This window comes from Micrasema longulum, unplaced genomic scaffold, assembly GCF_059751315.1.
Source record: "Micrasema longulum isolate JH-2025_06_02 unplaced genomic scaffold, ASM5975131v1 h1tg001904l, whole genome shotgun sequence".
Lineage (NCBI taxonomy): Eukaryota > Metazoa > Arthropoda > Insecta > Trichoptera > Brachycentridae > Micrasema > Micrasema longulum.
Genome location: NW_028279078.1, coordinates 27,120 through 51,405, shown reverse-complemented (window position 1 = coordinate 51,405; position 24,286 = coordinate 27,120). Strand labels below are relative to the sequence as shown.

The 24,286-nt window shown below is 34.9% G+C and overlaps 2 protein-coding genes and 1 long non-coding RNA gene across 3 annotated transcripts; 2 read left to right on the top strand and 1 right to left on the bottom strand.

Annotated features, from left to right (window-relative positions):
• Window positions 1-20: 20 nt before the first annotated feature.
• Window positions 21-7,254, top strand: LOC148273586 (putative ATP-dependent RNA helicase DDX55 homolog). Its single transcript, XM_088238464.1, has 6 exons — window positions 21-241; window positions 926-1,123; window positions 1,996-2,193; window positions 2,544-3,022; window positions 5,245-5,479; window positions 6,613-7,254. The coding sequence occupies exons 1-6, from the start codon at window positions 143-145 to the stop codon at window positions 7,222-7,224; spliced, it is 1,821 nt and encodes a 606-aa protein (XP_088094590.1). The 5' UTR covers window positions 21-142; the 3' UTR covers window positions 7,225-7,254.
• A 4,262-nt stretch (window positions 7,255-11,516) lies between these two features.
• Arc42 (Activator-recruited cofactor subunit 42) lies at window positions 11,517-18,957 on the bottom strand. The gene is made up of 6 exons (XM_088238461.1): window positions 18,871-18,957; window positions 16,552-16,929; window positions 15,019-15,207; window positions 14,281-14,507; window positions 13,631-13,873; window positions 11,517-12,380 (listed from the first exon to the last, which is right to left on the bottom strand). The coding sequence occupies exons 1-6, from the start codon at window positions 18,911-18,913 to the stop codon at window positions 12,237-12,239; spliced, it is 1,224 nt and encodes a 407-aa protein (XP_088094587.1). The 5' UTR covers window positions 18,914-18,957; the 3' UTR covers window positions 11,517-12,236.
• Window positions 18,958-19,128: 171 nt separating this feature from the next.
• Window positions 19,129-21,276, top strand: LOC148273584 (uncharacterized). Its single transcript, XR_015824538.1, has 4 exons — window positions 19,129-19,974; window positions 20,071-20,320; window positions 20,718-21,020; window positions 21,107-21,276. It is a non-coding gene; the product is annotated as an uncharacterized LOC148273584 (long non-coding RNA).
• The last annotated feature ends 3,010 nt before the right edge of the window (window positions 21,277-24,286 follow it).

Genomic DNA, 24,286 nt, shown 5'->3' with positions numbered 1-24,286 from the left:
GGACAATTTATATATCTAGCAATACATCCAAAACTGTCAAAGAAATGAGGTGCGCGCTATAGGTTATGTTGTTTTGTTGTTTACTGTCTGCTGTGCAAGAATTTGCGGCTCTCGATTACCGAAGTCAATGTGAACATCAAAAATGTCTATCAACAAATGGGAAGACGTTAAGCCACCTCTTTGTGAATGTGTTTTAGGCGGAATCGCTAAAATGGGTTTCACAAAAATGACTCCAGTCCAGGTAATTACGTTTTTTACTGTTGTAAATTTTGGGTAAGATTTTTGTATTGCTGCTACAGTTGTATGCAATAGTAGGTGTGGATAAGAAGAAGCAACAGACGACGCAAGTCCTTCTCTTTTTCAACGTTTTCTGGCGATGGTCGACGGGGATGAATTGGACGAGTGTTTTCCACACGATGGGTTTATCAGATAAAAATCCTGGCATCGTGGGTGCGGAATATTCACTGTTCATTGTTGTTCATATGCCTCCGTCAATGCCTATCAGTTCATGGCTAACCCCTTCGTTCTAATGAGGAAATTCAGTAGTTTTTCAATTTGTCAAAAGACTATTCAACTACCTAAATTTATTGCAACAGAGAGGGAAAACATTTTTGAGAAGGGAATATGGAATCTAGGCATTTACAGGGCTTACGACCTGTCATAGGCTGGTTTAAGTGGCACTTTACACACTGCAACATTCACCATTCTGCCCATGTTTGAACATTCACATTTCCTCAACTTTTCCATCTGTTGACTTTTGTGAAAAGCAGCAATAGAGCTGAAACCTTTGTTAATGTGGATGAGATTTTTGCGTGTAAAATAGCTGAAACCTTCGTGGATGTGGATGAGATTCATCGGAATTATTTAATTCACTATCTACTAAATTTGAGTACATATTTTCAAATGTATTTACATTGTATTTAAGGCTGCTACCATCCCTCTGCTTCTGACCAGCAAAGATGTGGCCGCAGAGGCCGTCACGGGATCTGGCAAGACTCTTGCCTTCCTAATACCCCTTATTGAGTTGTTGCTGAGAAGAGCTGCTTCGGAGAAGTGGAAAAAACTGGAAATTGGAGCATTGGTTATATCTCCTACGAGAGAATTAGCAGCACAAACATATGAGGTATTCATATTTATTTATTCATTTAAAATTTCATAACACCATTATTCATTATTTTACAATTTTATAACATAATTATTTTTTCAATGACAATTTAATTACACCATTATTTATTAATTTACAATTGAATAACACCATTATTAATTCATTTACAAATTCATAACACCATTATTTATCATTTACAATTTCATAACACCATTATTCATTATTTTACAATTTCATAAAATCATTATTTATTCAATTACAATGAGGAAGTTCAGTGCCTTTTTTTTATTTGTTAGTAAACTATTAAACTAAGCCAAAAAAATATATTTTTTTACATTTTTTTTTGTTTTTCTGAAATAACTCCGCGTGTGATCCGAATGACTCCCTTGTAAATCCAAATTACGTTTCCAATAATCATGTGTTCATTGTACTATACGATATTTCTTAGGCATCCAGATGTTTACTAACTGAGATGGATATGCTCTCATCATCACTATGGCAGCATCATCTGCATGGCATGTGATGTTAATGACCTTATCTCCCTTAGTAGATTCACTACATTTTTTTATTCTTAAAAGCGTTTTTTTTAATATATTTATTCTGCTTGTGTAAGAAAAGGTTTTTGGCGTATATATTGTTGTGCTATATTTAGTTATAAAGGTGCTAAACTTGCTTTGTTTCTTTGTTGTTCTTAATATGTGTTATTTTTTTAATGTTAATATTATTTATGTCCCGAATTGAGTTGTTGTAACTCCTGGAAATGTAATTCAACGTATTATACTTGTAAAATACTTTGTGTTATATGATTTATAAATAAAAAAAAATTAAATGATTGTTGGTAAGACAAATATTCGACAGCACTAAATTCTGAATTGATTTGAAAATTGTAGGTACTAGACATATTTCTCAAACTGCCAGAGCTGTGTCACATACGACAACGTCTCCTGGTCGGTGGAGACTCCGTGGACGAGGATGTAAAGGGGCTGCGGGACACAGGAGCCAATGTCCTGATCTGCACCCCCGGACGCCTTGAGGACCTGCTTACTCGGAGACCAGACTTTAACCTGTCTGTTTACATGAAGAGCCTGGTAATTATAATTCTAACATTTTATATTTGAAGCATTATCTTTTACTTTTTATACTAAATGTAGCAAATATCAATCTTTTATAATATAAAAGTAAGGTAACCAGCCTTGACAAGCTTTTAAATCAATATTTCACGTCCACCTTCCCAGGAATTGAACACAGGATCTCAAGAATGCTGGGCAAACGCGCAAACCATTACACAACAAAGCAGACTCATCTCCACTCGATTTTCATATTCAGTGATTTTATCTGATAGCCGCCATCGAGTTGAAATCACTCTTCACTCTCGCAGAGCTGTATTCTTCATTCTAATCAATTTATTGTGTAATACATTTTATTTTTTATCTCACAGGAATTTCTGGTACTAGACGAAGCCGACCGTTTGCTAGATCTCGGATTCCACGCCACGCTGACTACCATCTTCTCCTACCTGCCACGCCAGAGGAGAACCGGCCTATTCTCCGCTACGCAGACCAAACAGCTGGAAGATCTCGCCCGGGCCGGTCTCCGGAATCCCGTCCTCGTGAGCGTGAAAGAAAAGGCGTCCGTCAGTACTCCGGTCCTCCTAGAAAACTTGTACATCATTGTAGAACCGCAAGACAAGCTTCTGGTCTTGTTGAAATTTATCAAAGAGCACAAGATAAAGAAGGCGCTGCTGTTTTTACCGACTTGCGCTTGCGTAGATTACTGGGAAAGCGTTTTGCCGAGCTTACTCTCCGGAATCCAACTCTTGGCACTGCACGGAAAGATGAAGCACAAAAGACCAAAGATTATGGAGACGTTTCGAAATGCAGAAAGAGCTATTCTTCTCTGCACAGATGTATTGGCCAGGTATGCTCCTTAAGAATAATATTATCTTGTATCCAGTATTCTGAAGACAGAAAATAAATTTAGGTTATAAACAAACCATTATCCCCATAGCGCTAAGCAGAGAGTATAGAACGCCATATTGAATTAAATTATTTAAAAAAAAAAAGAAATATCTGCGTTCTTATAATTTATTTATTTATTTCACATAAAACTTTATATTTTTTCTTTTCTATATGAACACCTCACTGGGCATAACGCATCATACATGTCGAGGCATTAATTTACATTATTTTTACATTATGTTCTAGTACATAATAAATAAATATAATATAATAGATAACACTGCATGGATATAAACATAAAATATAAATAGCGGACATGCAACAATAATTCCGAGCTCAAATAGACTATCTCGAGGCAGTTCTCGGGAGCCAAATCCAGAAGCCGTTTTTTAACAAATAATTTGAATGTCTGTTTATTTGTGTTGAATTTTAAATCAAGAGGTAGAGTGTTGTAAATTTTGGGAGCAAGGTACACGTGACTCCTCTGACCAAACGATGTTGTTATTTTAGGTGGCACAAATAGTTCTCTTTTTTTATCTTGTTTCATAGATTGTATTATATTTACCGCCACCATTTTTATGTGTGAGCTAGAAGAGATCTAGTGTACAGTTGCCTGATGTCCAGAACACCTACTTCAAACACCTTCGGTCAAACACCTCCGCCGTGGGTGTTCTGATAGGGACCCGAAGCAGTGCCTTGAGGACATACTTTTGTGCTATTTCCAAGGTATGCATTGCACTTTTGCTGGCTCCACCCCATGCAATTTACCCAAATATTTCATTTTCAGGGCAGCGTTAAACGAGCTGTAAATAACTCACTCTTAGAAAATAGGAATCAAGTTGGGGTAGAGTGGGATTGGAACCACGGACCTTTGATCCGTGAGTTCGAGATCACTCTGTCTTTGTATACAGACATCGCTTCCTCTACACCAGAAGTCCCCAACCTTTTTTTTTCTTAGACCCCCTGCTGGCATTTTCTGTTTTGCGTAGACCCCTGCTTTCATATATTTTATTTTATTTATATTTGATTTTCATGCAAATTTCACGAAAATTCAGTTCCCTTCTTGGCAAAAAATTATTTCAGAAGGTCTTCAAGTAACTTGTAGTAAATTGGAAAATACAGTAAAACCCCCGTTTTACGTTTTCCAAGGGAGCAACAAAAAAGTGTGAAACTGAGGAAAACTCTAAAGTGAGGAAATTAAAAATGTATGGAAAAAATTAAATTACATAAAAATATAATTGTCGTACTAGACAATAATAAATATACTGCAGAAAAATTGTAAGAACTGCCTTAATTGGGGATTATTCATATTAACCAATGATTAAAGCTAGGGTTTCCTAGGACAGCGGTGCCCGTATCTTAACGGCCGTAGTGAACAGTGATTCGGCGGACAGCCGTCCTAACGGTGACTAGAGAGTGGCTTTATTTTTTAACGGTGTTATCAACACCGTTTTCCTAGGAAATCACTCTCTAGTCACCATTACGACGGCTGTCCACCGCATCACCGCTCACTACGGCCGTAAAGATACGGGCACCGCTGTCTTAGGAAACCCTAGCTTTAGTTAAAAATATTTTGTATTTTTTCAAGCAATACTACAATGTGTTATTTTTTATTGAATTAAACAAAAAAACATATTTAAATAATTTTATGTAGGTACTGAACCTTAAAAACACAAAAAAAAAATTTTCATTTGCATAAAATGCATACAACGATTTTTTCCCTAAATATTGGGAAATTTTATTTATATGGTATCACTTTTTTTAGTATGGCACCACAAAATTTCAAGTGTCATTTACATCGCGGCAAAACTGTTTCACACTTTTATAATATCTTTAAACTATCTTCTTTTCACATATTTATAACTTCAAATAATTTTTCTATTGCTGATTTATTAAACTTTCTGCATCGTAATTTATTGATGTAAAGACTTTATTCTTCCCAAAAATGCGTCAACGGCATGTCACAGTTTAGTAAAATGTCAAAATTAGACACTTAAACAAAATGGCTTTGAATTTAGTTTGAGACAATAATTTACACATTTTTTTATCCACTAGTAATTTGTTGATATCATTTTGGTCGAAAGTAAAAAAAGGCATAACTTTAAAATCGCACAAAAAAGGTTTGAGTGTATACTTGATTCTTTATTTTTGGAATCGTCAAATATTTCGCTTGCATTACAGGGGTGTCGACATTCCGGAGGTAGACTGGGTGCTGCAGTGGGAGCCCCCGGGGAGTGCCGCCAGCCTCGTGCACCGCGCCGGAAGGACGGCACGCGGCGGCCTGCCCGGCAGGAGCCTGCTGCTGTTGCTGCCCGCGGAGACAGACTACGTGGACTTCATACGGAGGAACCAGAAGGTGGACATGCAGCCGGTCAAACTTAAGGATGGGACGTTCACAGAAGGGGAAAGGAATAAGGTAAAAATCTGTTCAGTAAATTAATATATCTGTTAATGTCTCAGAGAAGGAGATTAACTTTCAAAAGACTTGTAAAAATCCCTCTGGAGACGATGCTGTATTTTAAAAGACTTTGTCACACAGAGTCAATGTTTACCTGCCCTAGTGTTGTATAGATTCCCTTGAAATAAATATTTATTTAGCAATTTGTTTATATGCAATAAGTCTTACTAATCATTTGTGTAGGTAGGTAATTTATTTTTGGGTTTTTAAATATAAAGGCTGTAGTCGGGTAAAACGAACGCAAAATTAGGAAATCATACGATTTTGCCATTAAAAACTAATGTTTTTTTTTTAATCGGGCAATAATAAAAAAACATAAATTAGATAAAAACAATATTTTTTAAAGGTATTTCTGTTAAAAAATATACTTAAAAGTTTTATTTAACTAAAATATAATTTTTTGTGACCAGCCCTTTCGAAAGCGATTAGGGCTGGTCTGAAGGTCAGTCTAAAAGTCAATAAGATAATGTTTTGTATTTAATATTACAACCTGAATTATTTTATTTTTTCAAAAAAAGAGAATACAATCCTATAAAAAAAGGTTTCAACTAAAGTATTTCAATCTTTTTTTTAAAAAGTATTACCGAAGGCATAATTTTAAGTGGAAATAAAGAAAAATGTCTCAAAAATATATGTGATTTAAAAAAAATATTTATTGAAATATTTTAGTTGAAACATTTTTTTATAGAATTGTATTCTCCTTTTTTTTTAAAGAAGATTATTCTGGTTGTAATATTCAATTTCTAACAATATTTTATTTATTTATTATTACTTATTTATTTATTATTACCTTCATACCTGCCCTTATTGGTATCGGTTTTTATTTTTTTATTATTGCGCAATTTTTAAAAAAAACATTCGTTTTAAAATAGCTAAATCGTATGATTTCCTCATTATGCGTGCGTTTTACCAGACTACAGCAATATTATGAATTCACAATGTTAATAGTAATTATTCCAATACCCCTTTGTCCACCCTTATCCCACAAATACCCAGCTCCTTTTAGCTTCCAAAAATCTATTCATAAATAAACTTATCCAATAGTCTTTCGTTGTAACATGTATCAATTTGAGTATGTACTTGATTTCCAGGTGATAGCGACACTCAGAAAGCAGCAACTAAAAGACCGAGCTATTTACGACAAAGGCATCCGAGCTTTCGTGTCTCACATCCGCGCCTACAGCAAGCACGAGTGCAGCCTTCTCCTGCAAGTCAAGGAACTGTCGCTGGGGCACCTCGCCAACAGCTACGGCCTCCTCAAGCTGCCGCGGATGCCGGAAGTCACCCAGCAGCACAAGGACGAATTCAAAAAGTTCAAGGACGAAATGGATTTCAACAATATCTCTTACAAGGATAAGCAGCGCGAGGTCAGCCGGCAGAAGAAGCTGGCCATTTTCAAGGAGACCGGAGAGTGGGAAGGAAAGAACAAAAAGAAGTTTAAGAAAAGCGAGCCGTGGGAAATATCTCGTCTCAATAAGCTCGGCAAGCAAGACCGGAGGAAAGAACGGCAGGACAAAAAGGCCAAGTTGAAGGCGTTGGAGGAGACCGGCGCGCCGGTTCAGAAGGCTAAGAAACGGAAGGCCATGATGAGTAAGGAGGACATGGAGGAGTTGCTGAAGGACGTAGCGTTGTGTAAAAAGCTGAAGAAAAAGAAAATCTCTGATAAGGATTTCGATAAAGAGTTTGGGCTGGATTCTGACTGAATAAATGTAAATATATGTATATTTTTCAAATATTTTCTTTTATTTCTTCCTAATTCATTCATGCTGGTAATAAAATTAGATTTTTCAACAATGTTTTGAGTATGTCCAAATGTTTGCAGACATGTTGGATTTCCTCCCTAGGGAGTTATTCAGATCTAAACTTGTTGCAACAGATTGAAAACATTTTTGAGATGGGAATATGGAAGTCTAGGCATTTACAGGGCTTATGACCTGTCGTTGGCTGGTTTAAGTGGCCACTTCACACACACTGTAACATTCACCATTCTGCCTATGTTTAAACATCCACATTTCCTTAACTCTTCCATCTGTTGACTTTTGTGAGGTAAAAGAGCTGAAACCTTTATCATGTGGGTGAGATTCATCCGACTGAACCAATCCTACTAGGCAACGCCTGAAAACAATTTTTAAATTTTTATGCTTCTTCTGTTACCAGTTAGTTGATTCAACAATGTTTTGAGCATGTCCAAATGTTTGCAGACATGCTAGATTTCTAGAACCTACCTCACTTCCCCTTTCAAATTCCATCACTTTGACTTACTTTTTGTTCATTGCCAATTCGCCCTCCAGGAATACATCATAGATTCTAGAGACTATTTGTTGCAAATCCTCGTTGCTGCTTGCTATCAGAACTGCATCATCAGCATACAACAAGCAGGTTACTGAAAAATATCCAGTTTTGCTCCAATACCCATACATTCATCTCTTCCATACAGTTATCCATGTATAAATTAAACAACCATGGTGACATTACACATCCCTGTTTCACGCCTTTTGAGATCGCAAACCAAGATGTGATGGATTACATGATTCTATTATACACCTGTGGCAATCAAATAATGATACTTACTTTTTTACCTTCCTTTAAATAATTAATAGAAAAAGCATTTTTCGGCAAAAATCGGAGATAAATCACCAATACAAATAGAAAGTTTACCAAATTGTCACATGTTGTGTACGTATTAAGAGTGATTCTAATATATAATTGTCTCACACAGACTTTACGTCTCTCTCTCGATAATACAGGTATATTAAGGAGCAAAATACATTTTCACGCATCACACGCGCGAACAGCAAAGTTTCTAGTACTTCTATCAGACGCCTGTCAATAGCTTCCCTACTTTCGTTAAGGGCGGTTCTTTCGCCCGCGCTGTGAGCATGAGCTAATGATTTTTTCATGTTTTTAGCAATTAGATTTAAAATATTATCATTTAAACTATAAGTAATTAAGGCAATTACATATGAATATTACATATTTCCAAATAAAAATATCTCATTTTCGCATGTGTAATGATGACTTTGTCGGCCTCGTGGTGTAATGGTCTGCGCGCTTGCCTACCATGCAAGAGGTTTCGTGTTTGATTCCCGACATGGTTGATGTGAAATATTTATTTAAAAGGGTGTTTTTACTCTAGAATATTTCATAGTGCCTGGACTGGTACCTGAAGCGTAAGACTGATCACCATGCCTTCATGTAACAAAAATGATCAATATACGCTGCGATTGGTGTACCAATGCAGTGCCCTATGCACCATTAGGTGCGGAAAGGGACTGATGAATGACTACACAGCACCGCAACGCGCGGATGTTTTCGGGACAGTAAGGGAAAAGTTAAACAAGTTTAATACAAAAGGTTTCAAAAATATTTATTTATACAACATATAAACATAATACTTATGTTAAATGTACACCCAAATGTAAAATTCATGAATTCACTTAAATTATTCCAAATAGATTTAATAACAAGGATCTACTGTATTCTAATTCAACAGAATTTTAAAAGATATTTAAAAAAAAAAAACAAATCCAATGAAAACATTTATATTTTTATGTATACATAAAAATATGGCTAGATATTAGCCTATGCAGATGACCTAGACTTAATCTCCAGAACTGTCCCGGGAATAAAAGATGATTTCTTAAAGCTTGAAATGGCTGCAAATGACACGGGTCTTAAAATAAATACATCATGTTTGCGAGAAAGTCACAAATAAGTTTATTTATGTTATATACAACACAATTGACAACATTTGACGTTGGGTCACACCACATAGACAATGTCAATTCCTTTAAATATTTAGGTAAGGAAATGACTAATGATAACAATTATAGTACCGAGATTAGAGCACGGCTATCGGCAGCAAACAGATGTTATTATGGCTTGTTTAAACATCTGGGATCCAAATTGCTCACTCTAGTTTTTCTAAAAACTAAGACCATTATTTACAAAACTCTCCTCAGACCGGTCATTACATATGGTGCCGAATGCTGGGTTATGACTAAAAGAGATGAAAATATGGCATTAGTATTCGAAAGAAAAATATTAAGGAAGATATTTGGTGCTGTCAACCAAAACGGAGTGTGGAGGAGACGGTTTAATCATGAATTAGAGGCACTGTATGGCGAACCCAACATGGCACAATTCATCAAAATAAGAAGATTACAATGGTTGGGCCATGTGCACAGAATGATTGATAACCGTACCCCTAAAAAGATTCTTTATACCACTCCGGAAGGCAGACGAAGCAGAGGCAGACCAAAATTAAGATGGCTGGATAATGTGGAGCAATTGGCCTGACAAACCGGAGAAGAGCCGCGGGGTGCAGGGACGAATGGAGACAAATTCTGGAGGAGGCCAGGACCGCCACTGTAGCACCACTGATGATGATGATGAAAATATGGCATGTCATGGTTGTTGAATTTTTGTAATTGAGCTTGAAGTTTAAAAATGGTTTGAAAAATTAATTATTTGTACTGGTTAAATCAGTGGTCGGCAAACTCAATAGTCCAAGGAGCCAAATATCAGCGGTACAAGAATTTAAATTTCTCTTGCGAGCCAAATTTATTTTTGTATAAAAAAGAAATGAATATAAAAAAGTATAATTAATAACCAAATAAACAATATTTCTTTTGATAATGATAAAATTTATAAATAAACTTATCAATGAAACTTCTTGGTTTAGTTTTACTTTTTATTATTTTGACCAACGAGCGCTTTCGCCTAAGTAGGCATCTTCAAGACTGGTGATTTGTTTACAACGTTTACAGCTTTTATACTATTCTTAACATATTTTGGAGATAAGATAGAACAATATTTTAACAGGGGACAGAAAACATAAATATTTACAACTAGTTTGCTATACAATTCATTTTTGGGAGTTTTTGGACCGAAAGGGATTAAGTTTTATTATTTAAAATGTGGGAAGAGAACACATGGCGAAATACAACAGTGTGGGGAATCTACATTTTAACAGATAAAGTTGGAAAATACTTTGGTTTTTTGACAGGGAAGTTTACATACCTATAAATGAAACATTTTAAGATTCATACTTAGTTAATACAGATGGCGAAATACAACAGTGTGGGGAATCTACATTTTAACAGATAAAGTTGGAAAATACTTTGGTTTTTTGACAGGGAAGTTTACATACCTATAAATGAAACATTTTAAGATTTAATCTACCTATGAATCTTAAAATGTTTCATTTATAGGTATGTAAACTTCCCTGTCAAAAAACCAAAGTATTTTCCAACTTTATCTGTTAAAATGTAGATTCCCCACACTGTTGTATTTCGCCATCTGTATTAACTAAGTATGAATCTTAAAATGTTTCATTTATAGGTATGTAAACTTCCCTGTCAAAAAACCAAAGTATTTTCCAACTTTATCTGTTAAAATGTAGATTCCCCACACTGTTGTATTTCGCCATGTGTTCTCTTCCCACATTTTAAATAATAAAACTTAATCCCTTTCGGTCCAAAAACTCCCAAAAATGAATTGTATAGCAAACTAGTTGTAAATATTTATGTTTTCTGTCCCCTGTTAAAATATTGTTCTATCTTATCTCCAAAATATGTTAAGAATAGTATAAAAGCTGTAAACGTTGTAAACAAATCACCAGTCTTGAAGATGCCTACTTAGGCGAAAGCGCTCGTTGGTCAAAATAATAAAAAGTAAAACTAAACCAAGAAGTTTCATTGATAAGTTTATTTATAAATTTTATCATTATCATTAACTATGGAGTTTTATCAAGAAATATCAACAAAAAACATCAATATTAATATTTCTTTTAGTCCTCTCCTGTCTAACTTCGAAAATAATGATATCAAATTACCACCTGTGTAAGGAAAAAACGACTTGATTTATTGGGTCCACGTGTAGTATTTAGTGAACATGATAAAAATAAAAAAGGAATCAATTCATGAGTTACGTAAACCTTGACGAAGAAGCTTGTTTGCTTCGAAACCGGTAGGTGAAAAATAAAAAAAATAAGTGGTCAAAAACAAAGTTGTTTAATTTATTTTATTGGAATTTGTTTATTTATTTTGTAGTCATTTGTTTAGACAACTCTTGAATTGTCTAGGACGAATTAGTATTTCCAACCTTAACCTGTTTTTTGATTTTTGTTCGGTGGCTATCCATACCATGTAAGTGATCTCTAAGAATCTACATGCGTAAGGGGCCATTACCCGTTGCGTTATAACTTACAAACATAAAACGTATATCCAGGAATTTGTATCAAAATATATTCATCGATATTTTAATCTTAACTTACTACATATTATACAATTTTTCCTTTATTTTTACTTTATTTTTATGTACAGCATTTCTGCCATTTACCAAACATGTTGATTAATGGTGTTGCATTGATGCAATAGGAGGCAAAGAAATATATTATTGCGCATCATAATTATACAACACATGCCTAAATATTTTATTCTTAGGGATGTGCCGACTTCCATATTGAATCTAACAAATGTACATGTATTTTATGTATATTTTAAGATGCTTGACTCACACTCGGAAGGTCCCGGTTTGATTCCCAGGGAGAACACAAAAATTCAATGTGATTTTTCTCAAGCCCGAGTGTTCTGTGCTGTGATTCACCACTGTAACTGGGCCTCCTGGCCTGTTGTGGTGAAAACAATTTAATAAACATTGCATGGAAAGACAAAGGTTGAAAAATAGGATACTTGTCAAAGCCTTTGGCGCATTACAGTCCATATTCTTTCACTAGTTGACCGGCGATCACGAGTCTCTGGATCTCCGATGTGCCTTCGTAGATCTCTGTAATTCGCGCGTCGCGATAATGGCGCTCTGCGGGCATGTCTGACACGTAGCCCATGCCTCCGAGAATCTGAAGAAAATGAAAATATTATTTTTGGTATGTGTATATATATTTACATATTTATACACACACAATTCTGGGTTTTATCCCAAGGGGGAGTAGGTATATTTTTATTTATATCACTACAGAGATGGGTAGAATTTTTGTTCCAAGATTATGGATATTCGAGCGTTTACAGGGCTTATGACCTGTCATAGGTTGGGTTCAAGTGGCCACTTTTATGTAGATACTCTACAACATTCCCCATTCCGCTTATTAGCGAATATCCATATCGGTGACATTTTTGGTTTTTTGTATATATGTCATGAAACAAGGAAAGCTTTCGCTAGCGCGTTTGGAGCGCCATCTATGTATTTGATATTGCGGTTGTCACAAAAATTCTACCCATCTCTGTAGTGATATAAATAAAAATGAAAATAGAATAAAAAAATATATATTTAAAAATAAAAGAGAAGGCAAAATAGAAGTCTAGGCATCCACAGGGCTTATGACCTGTCATTGGCTGGTTTACGTGGCCACTTTACACACTGTGTAACATTCACCATTCTGCCTATATTAGAACATATAATTCCTTTGATTCTTCCATCTGCTGACATTTGTGAAGTTAAAGACCTGAAGCCGTAATTGTTGCGGGTGAGATTCATATGATTGAATTATTTCACCTATATACTAGACAACACCTGAAAATATTTTTCAATTTCTATACTTCTTCTTGGACCAGGTGAATTTATCAACAATGTTTTGAGTTTGTCCGAATATTTTTAGACAAAGACTGGATTCAACCCCCTAAAATTTAAAAATATTTTCAGGCTATTTCGATGACAAACTATTATTGAATAGTTTATCGGGACAAAATATATCTTAATACTTTGTTTTCTTTATAATGTATTAATATTGTAATAATATGTTTATTTTATTGAATAAAGACTCTATAAAAAATAAAAAAAAAGGCGTTGCATAATATGTAGGTGAATTTTTTTTATAACACTAAATATTTCTATTTCGTTTGTGTGAGTTGAGGACATATAAATGTTCAAATATAAGCAGAATGGTGAATCTTAGTGTGTAAATGTTATGAATGTTAGTGGCCACGTAAACCAGCCAATGACAGGTCATAGGCCCTGTAGATGCCTGGACTTATATTTTCCCTTTTCTAAAATGTTCTGCATCTCTTTTGTATTATGCTAACATAAAGGTAAGGAAATCCGTCAAAATATTGCTCTTCAAACAGCCTGAGAATATAATTATAATGCCGTCACCTGGATGCACTGGTGCGAGGCCATGGTGGCCGTCTCCGAGGCGGCCAGCTTGGCCATGGCGGCCTCCTTGGTGTAGGGCCTCTTGTTGTCCTTGAGCCACGCGGCCCTCCAGGTCAGCAGGCGTGCGGCCTCCAGCTGCAGCGCCATGTCGGCGACCTTCTGCTGGATGGCCTGCAGCTTGATGATGGGCTTACCGAAGGCGGTGCGCTTCGACGCGTACTCCATCGCCACGTCCAACGAGGCCTGGAACAATTATGAAGAAATTATTTTTTCAACAATGTTTTGAGTGTGTCCAAATGTTTGCTGAGTTATTCAGATCAAAAATGTGGAAAACATTTATGAGAAGCGGATATGGAAGTGGGCTTATGACCTGTCATTGGCTGGTTTAAGTGGCCACTTTACACACTCTCACTCTGTTCCGGCACTCACCCTCCTTTCAATATCTTTCTCAGTCATTCCATTCCTAGTAAACGTACTTCCCAGATACACAAATTCCTCTACTTGTTTTAGTATAACCCCATTCAATGTGAGGCTTGCCAAATTAGAAAACTTGGATTTTTAGGAACATACATAATAAGATATAGGAATAACATAATTCTAAAACTTGGGTTTGTCTGAATTAATAAGAGATATCCCTCTATTTTCCTTACCTGCGCGATGCCTAGGGCCTGTGATGCTATGCCGATCCTTCCAGCGTCCAGGGTCATCATGGCGATCTTGAAACCGGCTCCCTCCTGGCCCAGCATGTACTCCTTTGGGACGGCGCAGTCCTCGTACATGAGGGAGCACGTGGACGAGCCTCGGATGCCGAGCTTGTCTTCCTTCTTGCCCAGCGCCAGCCCCTTGATGGGCTTCGGGATGATGAAGGCTGATATGCCTAAAAACAGTAATGAGTAATGACAAATTAAGCGGACGTGCCTGGAAACAGTAATAAGGAATAAGAAAAACATTTAATAGAAGAGAATACAGAAGTCTAGGTATTTACAGGGCTAAATTGAAAAGTATTTTCAGGCATTGCCTTGTATGTAGGTGAAATAATGAATTCGGAATCTCACCCGCACCAATAAAAAGGTTTCTGCTCTTTAACTTTACAAAGATCAACAGATGGAAGAATTGAAAGAATATAGATGTTCAAACATTTGGCAGAATGGCGAATGTAACACAGTGTTTGAAGTGGCCAGTTAAACAAGCCAATAAAACCATAGCTCGATCAGTATAGTCGAAAAACATTTTTTCCTCGTTCTTTATGTACAAAACATCCAAGTTCATTAAAAATATCAGAACAGTCCGGTAATAAAAATTAATCAAAAAGCACATAAGAGTTAAAACTTTGATCATTTTGTCAGTTGGTTCACTTCACCAGCGATGGACTCATTCATCAACCTTACCTTTATGTTTGAGGTTCTTGTCGGTGGTGGCGAAGACCACAGCAGCCTCACTCTCGTGGCCGTTGGTGATCCAACACTTGGTGCCGTTAACTATCCAGGAGTCTCCCTGCAGCTTGGCTGTGGTGGAGGCGGCTCCGGCGTCAGATCCGTTCCCAGGTTCCGATAGGGCGAAACACCCTACTTTACTACCTGATAATGAGAGAATCAAGCTGGATATCAAACTAATTGAACACAATATTTTTATTTTGCTTTAAGTTGTAATTACTTGGTACACTACCCCTAAATACTTCTTGATACGCTTAAGTAATAAGTGACTAAGCGTTTCATTTTTAGTGACTGACTGAAGTTTCGGTTTCAGCTTATGTACTTAGTACCAAGTAACTGATTCCCTAATCGAAAACCTCGCTGCACTAATGCTAGAAATGGTTCCTTAGCTCTTTATTTATTTAACAGAAACAAACAGTTAACAATGATATAATAACATAAAAATGATACGGTTTAAAGGAACACCAGCGAAGATTCTAAATAAAAATCCTACATATTATATTGTGGTACAACAAAAGGGTGTGTTTGTGTGTATTTGTATGAGAGTAAGTGTAGAGGTGTATTAGTGTGGGAGTTAGTGTTCAGGTGTGTGTAAGTGTGAGCATCATTAAATAGCAAGTGGGAGCGTATCGCAGCCAGAAAGAATTAGTCTTAATTTATTTTTAAATAAATAAAGGGGTATGCTAAATATATCAATAGATGAAAAAAAAGCACAAAACATTAACAGATGAAAGAATTGAAGGAATATAGATGTTCAAATATTGGCAGAATGTTACACGTGTGTGTGTGTGCAAAATGGCTACTTAAACCAGCCAATGACAGATCATAAGCCCTGTAGATGCCTAGACGTCTATATAACCTTCTCTAATATTTTCTTCATCTCTGTTGTAATATGTTAAAAGCACTATAGATTGAGCAAGATCGATGGAGGAAAGAGTGTTGTGCATAGTTAGTGCTACAGACTGGCAGATGGAATAAATACTTATTTCTTGTCACGCGATTTTGGAGAGTAGGTTAAAAGACTACTTTATTATTTAATCATTTATATAAATAGCATAATTCAGATATGGTATGTCTATTTTTAAGGTAAATAATCCATTTTGTTTAGCAGATTGGCATTGTAAGTGCAAAGCGTTTTATTGTTTTTATAATCTAGGTATTTAAAAAAAAATATTTAACATTTTCAATCCTTTTAATGTTCGTTGTGTATTGTAGGCTTCACACAACGGATGTAAACTCCAAGTAACTGCGTACAAAATTTGGCTAGAACATTTTTTGTAGCTTACCTATAAAAAATTCGTTGGGAACCTCTGGTTTAAAGCAAGTCACAGGAACAAAATAACAATCGGGTTGTGGTCCTGTGGCTAGTGTCTCTGACTCACGGACCAAAGGTCTGTGGTTCGAATCCCACTCTACCCCAACTTGATTCCCATTTTCTAATAGTGAGTTATTTTTAACTCGTTGAAAATTAAAAAAAAAAACATTTACCATTTGTAAAGGGAGTGATGAATTCTTTCTTTTGCTTGTCTGTTCCCCACCCGAGTATAGGCCCGAGGTAGAGCGAGTTATTGACGGACATTATGACGCCCGCCGAGGCGCAGCCCCTGGACACTTCCTCCAGCGCGATGGCGTATGCCAGGTAGTCCAGCCCCGTGCCGCCGAGCTCCTCGGGCGTCGCGATGGCCATGAGCCCCAGCTGGCCCATCTGGCCGATCTGCGCCGCGGGGTAGAGATGCTCCCGGTCGAACTTGGCCGCGTTGGGCTTCAGCTCACCCTCGGCGAAGTCGCGGCAGGTCTTCTGCAGCATCTGGTGGGTCTCGGGCAGAGAGGCCAGGGAAGCGATCCCTCGCGATTGGGCGCCATTTCCTGCGGAAGCAAAATACGGTTTGAAAGAACATATACAGAGAATGGTTTGTAATTGTTCAGTGAGCTGCCCGAAGAAATAAAAGAAACTCAAAAGTCAAAATTTGTTGCAACAGAGAGGGGATATATAAGTCTAGGCATTTACAGGACTTATAACCTGTCATTGGCTGGTTTGAGTGGCCACTTTACACACGGTGTAACATTCACCATTCTGCCTATGTTTGAACATCCACATTTCCTCAACTCTTTCATCTGTCGACTTTTGGGCAGCAAAAGAGCTGAAACCTTTATTGATGTGGGTAAGATTCTCTGGCTAGGCGTAGCTTGACGTTCACAATAAATAATATTTATTTGAATATTAATTGTTTCAAGCTTTGTTAACCTTTCCCTTACTGTCCTAAAAACACCCACACGTTACGGTGATGTGTAATCACTACACATTGAAAAAATAAGAGATTTAAAAAGGGAAAATGGAATATTTATAGGGATTGGCTTTAATTAACCATAATTTTATTCAAAGATGATAATATTTCAAATCTAACTGCTGAAAACATAAAAAAAACATTGGGTATCCCTAACAACTCGGGCGAAACGTACACCCGCGCCAACTTTCCGAGAGCTACTGAGTAGCTATATAGTACTGGACTATGTGACTGACTGAGAGTATACTTTTGATGATATTTGTAATTTATCCCCGATTTCCGATAAAATGCTTTTTTCGTGCCTAAGACGAACAAATGTTAAGAAAATGATTCAACTTCTAGATATCATGACAATTGATCAAAGAATCAAATTCAATGTTGCTAATGAAATAAACAAAATTATTAAAGGAATAGTTCCGAGATATTTTCAAAATAAACTAAAAAATAATGAGTTCTTTCTTAACTATGCAACAAGAGGATCTAAAAATATAATACTGGAAAAGAAATCAAAAGCAATGTCCCAGAACTGCCTTATGTACAAGGGAATAAAACTATTTGAAGAAATGCCAGAAAGCATAAAAAATTAAATTAATGTAAATATATTTAAAATTAAATGTAAAAAGTATATATGTGAAAAATATTAGGTAGTAAATAGTGTAAATAGTGAATATAATTAATGAAAATGTACATATGAAACAGTTAATATTATAAATTAGGATACTAAGTGTATAATAGTGATAAATAATGTTAGAATAAGTATAGATATAAATATTGTGTTGTAAATATATATTAGACTATGTAATACATAGAACTAAATAAATAAATAATAAAAAATAAGTACTTATTATTTAATAACAAATTATTTCAGTCGATATGTAAATGTGTAATGGAGGAATACTGAAAATCTAAACCCAATATTTATTATATTTATAAAGATTATAGTTATTAGACGTAATGTGTACTAGCTACACATCACCGCGCACCGGGGAGGGGGGGGTCAACCACTAATGAAGAAATATTTACCAATGAAGATTTACACAATCCTTTTCACAGTGTTTATCCAAAAGGTTTTTACACGTTTTCATAACACAAGTAGGTATCAACAATATTTTGATTTTGTCCAAATTTTTGTAGACAAGGACTGGATTCAACTCCCTGGGGAGCTGTTTATATTAACATATTACAACAGAGATGAAGAACATTTAAGAGAAGGTAATATAAGTGGTATAAAGTGGCCACTTAAACCAGCCGTTGACAGGTCATAAGCCCTGTAGATGCCTAGACTTCTATGCTGATTTCATTTGCAAAATTCCGTACCGTTAATCATAATTAAAATATTCAAACTATAATATTTAAATAGAAAATAGAATAAAAAGTATATTTTCAAAACTTTTAATCCTTATCAAATGGCAAATACGCTACTAGAAAATTTACTTACCTACATCACGAGCAGCTTATTATGAACGTAAATGATACTGAATATTAATGTAATAATGTCAATAACAAATAAATAATTACATACCTATAATATAATTAACCACCTTAGACGATATTCTAAGAGCCATATTTTTTCGAGATGTATTATTTTAACTAAATTTGACAGCTGTCTGGATACCGGCGCAGGCGCAGAGCACAGACTCACTGGGGTGACAGTCCCTATTGCGAAGTGTTTTACCCCCCTTGTGTTGGTAGTCATGGATGTTTTACGCCCCTTGTGTTGGTAGTAATGGAATTGGTAGTAATTCGCATCGCTATTTCGAGTAAGCGCTACGCACTTGCTACGTACGAGCGCTGATGTCGCATCATGACGTCACACAGTTTGAAAAAGCAAATGGCGCATGTGTGAAAAACGGTTTAAATTTAAAACCTGTGTTAATCTTAAATCTACGGCGTGCGTGTCCTGTTTTCATTATTTTTTCTGTTTGTGTCAGTCTTCTCACCTTTTCTCTTCTATTAAAAGCAAAAAGCGCGTGTGAAAAATGGTTTAAATTTAAAACGTGTGTTAACCTTAAATCTACGGCGTGCGTGTGTCTTCTCACCTTTTCTCTTCTATTTTTCTCGCCTGTGATAATTATAACAATGTCAAAAAAGTGTTGTGTGCTTTCTTGCCATGTACCCGGGGACATCGTCAAACTATATTGCTTTGCCAAAATTAGACACATCACATAGTAGAATTCGCTATGCATTTCGCGTATGTCAAAGACATTTTCAGGCAAAGTTCATTGAGGGAAACTGTAGGATACTTCCTGAAGCAGCACCGGCTTTATTTACTGAAGAACATATAGCCAAGGAAGCAAAAATAAAAATTTAATATACCACAAAACTGCGCTAATTTTGTCCCTTGCTTTGTTGAAAAACTCGCCTAAGGGTTACATACTCGTGCAGAAAATTTTTGCATCGCCTTCAGGACGAACCTTATATAGGCTTCTTGGAGGATTGAGTTTCCGAGCAGGAATAAATGCAAACATAACAGCATTTTTTAAAAATGCTGTTGGCTCTTGGCCTACTCATGACAGAATATGTAGCATAGTGTTTGATGAGGTTTCGCTGTCACCATAACTATCTTTTGGTGTGAAAAATTAAGGACTCCAAAGGATTCTCGATTTTTGAATTGAGAAAAAGCCAGGTTCGTTTTTAAAAAATATTTAGTAGTGCAAACAAATTATTTAGTTCCATTTGTAATGTCATAATTTTGAGAATATATATTTTTTTCTTATTTCAGATTTGCGGACCATGCCCTGGTTTTTATGATAAGGGGAATTTTTAAAATGATATTGCTTACTATTTCTGTGAAGGGACAACTCCTGCCATTCAGTCAGTTAAATGTATTCGGGAAGTGTACGCTGCTGTTTCAGACACTGGTTTTATTATTAAGGCCAGTATATGTGACCAAGGTGCAACGAATGTTGGAGCACTTAAATATTTAAGAGAAGAAACACGAAGAATGTATTTGATTAATGGGAAAGATTATGGTAATAATTATTTTTTATATTTTATTAATAAAAAACTTTGCATTTATATGTCAATCGTGAAATTAATATTAGTTGGAAAACAAGGTTCTGGTATTCAAAATTACCCATCATCAAATGTTAATATAAACTTGCAAAGGTTTGTATTTACACCTAATGATGGGTGATGAATTCTGAATACCCAAGACTTGTGTACTAACTAATATTAAACTCGTATGTGGTGTATAAATACAAAGTGTTTCTTAAAAGTAATTCTACAAATTAATTTCTAAAACGGTAGATAGAATTATTTTTATTTCCTTAGTTTATAAATGCAAAATTACATTCAGATTTTCTTTACAAATATTTTACTACTTCAGTTTTATATTATGTTTAATGTTTTATTGAAATTTGTTTGCAGATGAAACATTTTTTGAAATATGTAGTCATAAAGTTTTTATAATTTATGACCTCCCACATTTGATAAAGGGGTTAAAAAATAATTTTCTCAATAAAAATATATCAACTGAGGCTAAAATTTCAAGTTGGAATGATTTAATTTTTGTGTATGAACGGGACGCAAGGATTGGAGATGTGAGGTTATTGAAATCAATACACGATGCACACATTATACCTGATAAAATCTGAAAAATGAAAGTTAGCAACTGCGTCAAAGTGTTGAATGAAAGGACGGTTGCTGCTCTTCGTTTTGCTGCAGAATTTGGTACGTATCTAAATGTACGGTATGAGATCAAAATATGAATTAAAAATATTTAGTCTTTAATAAATACTTGTTTTTTTCTATTTCAGAGTCATCACCCAAAAAATTAAGTTTGTTAGCCACCAGTGATGTCGTCTTATTCTTCGACAAACTCTCCGACAGTACAAATGGTGCTACCAACTTTTCCAAGGGTAAAATGAGATACATTACTACACTGCAGTCTACACACCATGCATTTTGGATTGATACTATTAACAAATTGAAGAAAATGAAATTTGAATACAGGAAGAGAGACGATTGTACCATCTCTAAAAAACTATATTTTGAGCATCAAAGGTGTTCAAGGGCTCTGGGCAGACTTGCATCAGGCTGGTAATAAAAAACTAGTCCTGCGACGTCTCAACCAAGATCCATTGGAAAACTTTTTTGGTACAATTAGAATGTACAATGGAAAGAATGTGAATCCAACATGCAGAGACTTTGTCAACACTTTTAAGTCTGCACTTATTAGTAATTTTTTGTTGTCACACTCTCCGACACTTAACTGTGAAGACGATAGAGGGCGCATGATACTAAACCTGAAAGAGTTTTTAAGTTTCTTTCGTGATGGTCCCACATTACTTTCAGAACCTCAGCTCAATAATGAATCTAGGATGTCATTATCTAGTTTGTTAATAGCAGAATGCAATAGCATTACTGTGCATGATGTATCTGTTTTACGCTCTTAACAGGAGAGAAGTAAAGTTGGAGCCCATGGATATTCTGCTGGTTGGATTTGTCGTAGATTGTTAAGTGACAATATTTGTGAGGCCTGCAAACAATCCCTTACTCAGTCAGAAGCTTCAATTCATCACAAATGTGTATTGTTGAGAGAGAGAACTGGTTATTATTTAAAATTAGCATATAAAAGCCTTCTGAATTTATTTACAAGGTGTATTGAAATTATTAATGGGTATTTAAATAATCCAAATAATCTTATTCAATCAAATATCCATAAAAACTTGCAGTATATAATAGAGGAAAATTTAAATTTTGAGTGGTTATAAATGTAATAAAAGTAAAGCTGATTGTTAAATTACAACTATTTAATTAGACACAGGAAATAAATAAAATATTGTCAGGAAAATATGATTCTAAATTACTTGATTCGAATCTAAATGTTTTACAAAAATTGGCTGTTGTAAAAAGCAAAAAATATTAATCATTAATTTGTATTTTAAAATCATTCATTTGTATTTAAGTAACTGTTATTTATTTACTCCTGCATATAAATACAGATGGTTTTTATCACATATTTTTAAATAAACAATTCTTCTTGACCTATTTATTGTTGCAAAATGAATATGTTATGTCTTTGTATAGCTAACATACAGTATTTCTTTTAAATATGGACTTTTATTGTTCACGTCATTATTGCAAATTAAATATGTTATGTCTTTTTTTAGCTAACATACAGTATTTCTTTTAAATATGGACTTTACTTTATTTGTTCAGTACACAAAATATTAAATTTTTGCTTTTAATATGCAATAAGTAGATATTATTTTAATAAGTAGCATTAAGCTGTTGCAATTATATTCTGAGATAAGAGCTATTCTAGCATTTTTCTTATTTTTTAAATTTTTCTGTAATCATAACTTCCAGAAAGAAATTTTGATGTGAAAAGGGGCTAATTATTTTGAAAGTTTCTGTATTATATAAAGTTTATGTATTCTGAACTAGGAGTATGTGGACATTCCGTTATACTAGGATCCCTAGTGACTTTCTGATCCCACTTGGAGCAAGATCCCACGGGATTGGTTGATATAGATTTTTATCCACATCTGTCAACAGTCATATATCTTTTAACACGATATTATTATGGTACCAATAAAATAAATAGTCCAGAGATTGATTCTCAAAGTGTATTCCTTGTTCATTGATAGGAATAAGTCTAGTGTTCTCCTTAAAAATATTGTTTTTGTTGGTTACAATATTTTTGCGATTATGTCTCGATACTACAATACACTAAATACAAAATATAACTACCGTTTACAAGTGGACAATACAACACTGTTCTTTCCCAGGATCCAAGTGGACTTATTGTATTGTCCTAGAATATTGTCTTTTGTGGTTGATGCTGTTTATTAGACAATATTTTCATATCTTTTATATTGTACTCCTGTAAATGGAACTTTAAGCTATGCATTAAAACATGCAGGATCCCGCTAATACGGGGATTTCACTGGATTGAATTTTTTTCATTCTGCAAAAACCTAGATTGAAAATCAGCTGCAGGGTTGGAAGCCCTAATCTGAACCACGACACATTATTTTTCCTTTATGCGTTTTAAAGTTGTATCAAATTTAATTTAAATGTAATGTTTTATTCTGAATAAAGACTAAAATATATACATTAAAATTATAAACATGTTATATAAGTATATATATATATATATATATAGAATTCAAATAAGTTTAGCTCTTCAGAAAGTATTGTATTCCAATGTTATCTTTTTTTGTTGCATAAATCTGTATTATATCAACTTAAATATATCCATGTATGTATTGAAGCGTTCAATTGGCATGTTTTTCTTTCCAGAACTTAAAATAAAAATTGTCATGTTTAATTATGTGTTCCATGTTGACGTTTTTTTATCCAACTTGACACTGAATCAAAGTTAACAACGTAAACTACATTATTAAAAAATCATGTTCCATATAAAGTGTCTTTTTTTCCACCTCCTCTGTCTTCAAAGCCTCTTCACCATTAATGATCAGTGTTAGGGCAAGTTTGCTTTAGAAAAGTTTGTTGTTAAATGTGGTGAATTCACTTTTAAATCACAAAAAAGGAAACGAAGATTTTTTATTAAATTTTATGGGTTGGCAATCAATGCCCAAAACTCATTATTTTCGAAATGCAGCATCATTAATGATAGAGAAGCTTTAATTCCTTCATAATATAAACTTGTAGTTTGATCAGTAGTAATAATTAAAAATCCGTGGTAAAAGTAACAATTTGGAAAAAAGTGAATACTTCTGATTTTTAACTATTACTCATGATCAAGCTGAGCTGTAAAAACTTTTAGGGAAAGTTTTGAATTTCCCGCGGATTTTTTTTTCGACGGATATAAGCGCCAACGTGAAATAGCGCGAATACAAAATTTGACCAATAGGAATGTGTTATTATACCTAAACGTCAAATGGTTGTTACGGCGCCGTAGTACTAAGTGGCAGATCTGAACTAGTAATAGTTCTACATTATCTCTGCACAGACTGAGTCAAAGGCTA